The 5,000-nt window shown below is 38.5% G+C and overlaps 1 protein-coding gene across 14 annotated transcripts in view; it reads right to left on the bottom strand.

Annotated features, from left to right (window-relative positions):
* The window catches only part of FOXP2 (forkhead box P2), a 417,066-nt gene that overhangs the window by 40,680 nt on the left and 371,386 nt on the right, over nt 1-5,000 (bottom strand). For all 14 annotated transcript variants that reach the window (XM_054072236.1, XM_054072282.1, XM_054072226.1 and 11 more), the window contains 2 exons: nt 3,087-3,174; nt 568-651 (listed from right to left, as the gene is read on the bottom strand). In XM_054072236.1, coding sequence (XP_053928211.1) covers nt 568-651; nt 3,087-3,174 — 172 coding nt within the window. The remainder of the gene's footprint in view (nt 1-567; nt 652-3,086; nt 3,175-5,000) is intronic.

Raw genomic sequence — 5,000 nt, 5'->3', positions numbered from 1 at the left:
AGCAGCCAACAGGTGATGTGACTGGGAGCAACAGTGACTTTTCAGTGCCCGTACCAACCCCAACACCACAGTGGATGCATAAGATTGCCACGTTGACAGAAAAGCATGTTTACAATTGTTTAAATTTGCTACATAAAATACCATTTGTGTTCATTTGTTTCAGAATAACAAGTTTATTTGTGTCTCTTGTAAGCTTCTTTTTACATTTATTTTTTACTGCCACAGAGTCCACTGAACTTCACATCTTTCAAAGTGGGTTTCCTTTCAATATCTGTAAGTCTATCCCCCCAAAATATTCTCTCTAGCTTCAGTTTCAAGGCAATGATTTGGACACTTACAGGTGTACTTTGTTTAGTGTCACCTATGGTGCAGATTGGATAGATTTTGTAAAAGATAGCATTACTTTTAAAGAAACATACAATTTGACGAGCTATTGCATTTTACCTTCATTTTATTGCCATATTTTTCATCACACTCATTGTTTTCCAACTGTCACTAAATTGTTCATTTTCTTACTCTGCTACATTTGTAGGCCTATTTACTGTTTATAAAGCAATATGCACTTACAGGTTTTGGAGATGGCTTGGGCTCCGAAGGTCGCATGTGCAAGTGGGTCATCATTGCTTGAAGACGTTCGCGTTCTTTAGAAAGCTGTTAAGAAAGAGTGAGATCAGAAGCATTTTAGAAATGACTGATACAGCTATTTTACTGCAGTGATACATCTTATCATTGAGCTTGTCTCAGTATAATGATTCCTGCATATAAAAGTCTATGTCAGTAGAAACTTATCTGAGAGGAAATGCAACTTTGGTCATGGAAAGAAGGGAAAAAAAAAAAAAACCAAAAAAAAACTTTTATAGCCTTTCATATGTTAAAAGGTCAGGAAAAACAAATAACACTTCATCTTTTTGTCAATAAGAGAATTGAGGTCACAGTTGCCTCGACAGTAACAAGTTGCTAAGACCATAAATTAGAAGGCCCATAGTGTCTCTTTAAAGTCCTGTGGACACTGTTAGCAATGGACTAGTGCCAACAGCTGTGAAGGGGTGAAGGGTCCTCAAAGCACAGTGTCTGCCAGGATTGTCTACACACTTCATCCTTTCCCACTGAGGTCCAGTTAGTGCCCCCTGCAATCTGCCATCATCAATCTAATTCAATAGAGTGACAGAGCCCAGGCAGTGTGAAACGCTGAACTCTGCCACCGAGGCGGCATCGACACTGCACTGGGTCTCATTACAACTGATGGACCTTACTTCACTAGCAGTCAGACAAAGCAAAAAGTGGCATAATTGGTCACACTGCAACCTAAATCTTCACTTGGACTCTTACATTACAGCCTAGCCTTTGTAAATGGTAAACAGTTCTTAAGAAGCCCTTAAACTGCCGTTAGAAAATATCACATTACTGAAACCCGTACTTTTTCCAAGCTGATACTATTTTCTGATCGTATGCTATGTAAACATTTGTAGTTTCAGACTCAAACAGATTACCAAATTTAAAAAAAAAAAAGGAAGAGGAGGAAGTGTTTGAAATACGTAACTTGTTGATAAAAATATCAGAACATAAAAGAGTAAAAAGTACCTTACAACATGAAAGGAATGATATTTTTTCAAAAGCTAGGTTGCAAGAAGCAATGTTCAAGATTGTATTCTAGAGATATGTCTTTGCATATCTACAACGTGATTACAACATTGATTGCAACAAGAATCATTTGGCGTTTAAAGCTGCCATTCTGGACAGTTTTGTACTACTTTCTTGCATGAATCCAGTTCAAAGGTTACACCTGTAAACTGAAATCAGACTAACGTGCTAGTAATTTTAAAAAGAGGGAACCAGCTGTATTACTGCAGATATTTGGGTTTACTGGATATAATTTGGTCAGTGCATCTTTAATTAAAGAACATTTGGACAGTGTGTGGGAAACAGTTTCTCCTTAGGCTTCTTATTATATATGTGACACTTTAGAGACATGCTATTTGCCATGACGTAAATTCTAAGAAACAAATGAAGCTAACACTGCCCTGTAAATCTTATAAGTGAAACTGCAGCTTTGCCTGGATATGTAAAATTTTCAGGTTGAGGGAAATGACAATAAATGACATTACTGTATACTCCTATTATTGCTTCGGGTTTCCAGTGTTAAAATACAAGACCCAAACAGTTTGCCTTGGCTGAAAGAACAAGTATTCTTGAATCCATGACAACAGTGAGATAATATGCTAAAAGATGAGAAAGCTGAAAGGTGTTTATTCTTCTTTAACTACATATGGCAACAAAAGGGGAAAAAGATTTCAGTCCCTCACTGCACCCCTTGGGGTCCTCTGCACCTTCCTAAGAGGGGATGAAACTCCTTGTGAAATGCTCTTGTATGACTCCTGTACAGGTGGGAGAGGATCGCATGATATAAGTGTTCCGCATGGTCATTCTGGGCTGCCAAGGTTTGCGCTCAGCCTCAGTAGCCTTGTAAGTGTAGCCTTAATACTGGGAGACCCCAGGGGCACACAACACTTCTTCCATAAGCTGGAGGGAGCATTCACATACACGTAGTGACCTCTAATGGTTAGAGCCTGAACAGAGCACCCGAATGCTGCCATCCCAACCACAGGACCCCCCTGAGTGGGTCTGACATTACACCTTCTGCTTGCAGAAGAATGCCGACCATCAGGCTAGGAGTCATTTTGGGTGGAAATACATTCTGCTACTCCTTCGTGCTGCAGAATGATGTAGACAGGCATTAGGTCAGAAGTGGAAGAAGGAAGAGGGGTCTCGACCCAGCATTTCAAGAACTAAAGACAGCTTACATCCAGTCTCTGCTCCAGGGACACCACTTTTCATGTGTGATGAATGGCATTAAGGCCTTAGTTCAAGCAAAATACTGTAGACAATGTTGATGTTAGATTATTATTATTGTATAATTTATAATGTGAAAAATCTTTAAGTTAAAAAAAAACCCCACTTGTACGTAAATATCAGCAAATTTAACATAAGAAACATATGGCTTTAAGCTAGTCACTAAGGCAAGTGTTCTCGATTTAGTTTAGGTTAACAGTAAATAAGTAATAGGATAATACATCCATGTAACAAACCTGTATTTCTAACTGCTGAACCACTTGCATTTGCACCCGACACTGAGCAGTGCTTCTGTCATCCAATGCATGTTCATTGTTAAGGTGCCTAGAGAACAAAGAGAAGACTAATAAGACAATGTTAAGATGAGGAAAATTTCTTTATGACTCCATTTTTCTCTCCTGTGCACGTGGCTCCCACCAGTTTCAACAGGAGTTCTACAAAATGACCTAGTCAGAGCACATCTTCGATACAACAATACAAAATAACAAAACTGATTATTTAATTTAGTTCTACAAACTTTCTCAGTGACAACTGTCAGATAGTTCCTATCTCCCAGGTCACATATGTCATCCAAAGGTCAATGTAACAAGTTATCAATGTTTGGTAAAAACAGCTCAACTGCTTTACAATCCCTGTTGCTGTGGAAGATGAACAGAGAATCTCTGTACAAATGATTCTTCAAAAGATATAATTGCTTTTAGGTTACTTGAACTACATAATTAATATAGGACTTCAGTAAGATTTCTCTATCTGCTGTTCTTTAACCATTAAACAAGAACAACAAAACATCATGACCGATTTTCACTGCAGTTTCCAGAAGCAGCTTCTGAAGGCGATGGTAGTGATCAGGCTCTCCAGTCCAAGAAAGAGTACGCAAGGTAACGGCAGGAGAAGGAAAAGCTACAAACCTTGCATACAGAGCAAGCCTCCTGAGAGGGATTCATACTACACATGACAGTTTAGCAAAGCAAACCACACTCTGGAACAGGGAAAGAGGACCTCACTGAGTCCATAACGGCCCAGATGCAAGTGGCTGTCCCCTGTACGGTTCAATTGAGTACTACTTTACAAAGCTCATTTAATACTGGCTTTTGAAGGACAGTGGCTTCAGTTTATCCTCTCTCTTTCTTCCAGGATCAAAGAAAGCCCTGTTGGAGCTTTAATAGTAGGTTTGCTGTCCCACTGAGAAGAGAACGTAAAAATCAGGCTAAAGAAAAAATGGAAGCAAAGGAGTTTGGCCTTTGAATGGGATTTACTGGCCATTTGCACTGTAGGCATGAGGGTTAAGCTTTGCAGGGACTACAGTCACAGATGGTCTCACAGTTACAGGAACTAAGTTATCTACAAGGCGGAGGAGATGTTTAGGGGGCTTTTTTAGCAGAATTAATCAGAGAACTTTCTAGTTATTTTACTGGTAATCTATGGAACAAATGTGTTCATCAGAAACATTGGAAAAATTGAGTGGACTCTATCTCATTTTTACTAAAATTTGTCACCTCGTATTAAAATCATGACTTCACAGTTTTAGGTCCCAATCATAGCATTTGCAACTGAGCAAAATACAACACATTCTTGTATTTATATACTTGCAAGAGGCATAGCTGGATAAGAGATATAAGTAATTGTGAAAGATTCATTAATTCTTTTAACATAAAATTGTTCAAAAGTATACACGTAACTTGCTTGCTAGATTATGCTAAGTTCAAGCATCACACAGGACATTGTATTTTCTTCATATGAGTCATAAAACCTACAATGAATTTATTTTCAAAGGAACTGACTTCATAGAAGCAAAAATGCCCAATAAGTTTAAAAAACAGGTAATTGCTCAGAACATACCATTCACTCGTTTTCTGAAATTTCGATTCAAAAGAATTTTACTCCCTCAGGTACATAGGCATGACAGTGTGTGGTCTTCTAATGTAACAGTTTAATGTTTTCAGTTAATTGGGTATAATATTGCCAGAAAAAAGACTTGGAGATTTCACTTCTGCATTATCACCACTACCAGTACACACCACTGTGTTTCCACTTGCACGTATGCTCACCTATGTATGCATACGGGTTTACATGTATAACACACAACAGTAAGCAATGGTATGGGTATAAAAGATCTCCTGGCCTGCATTTGAGGTTACTGCCTACTCATG

Source organism: Cuculus canorus, chromosome 1, assembly GCF_017976375.1.
Source record: "Cuculus canorus isolate bCucCan1 chromosome 1, bCucCan1.pri, whole genome shotgun sequence".
NCBI classification, from domain to species: Eukaryota; Metazoa; Chordata; class Aves; order Cuculiformes; family Cuculidae; genus Cuculus; species Cuculus canorus.
The sequence above is the reverse complement of the archived record's forward strand: the minus strand, read 5'-3'. Positions and strand labels throughout refer to the sequence as shown.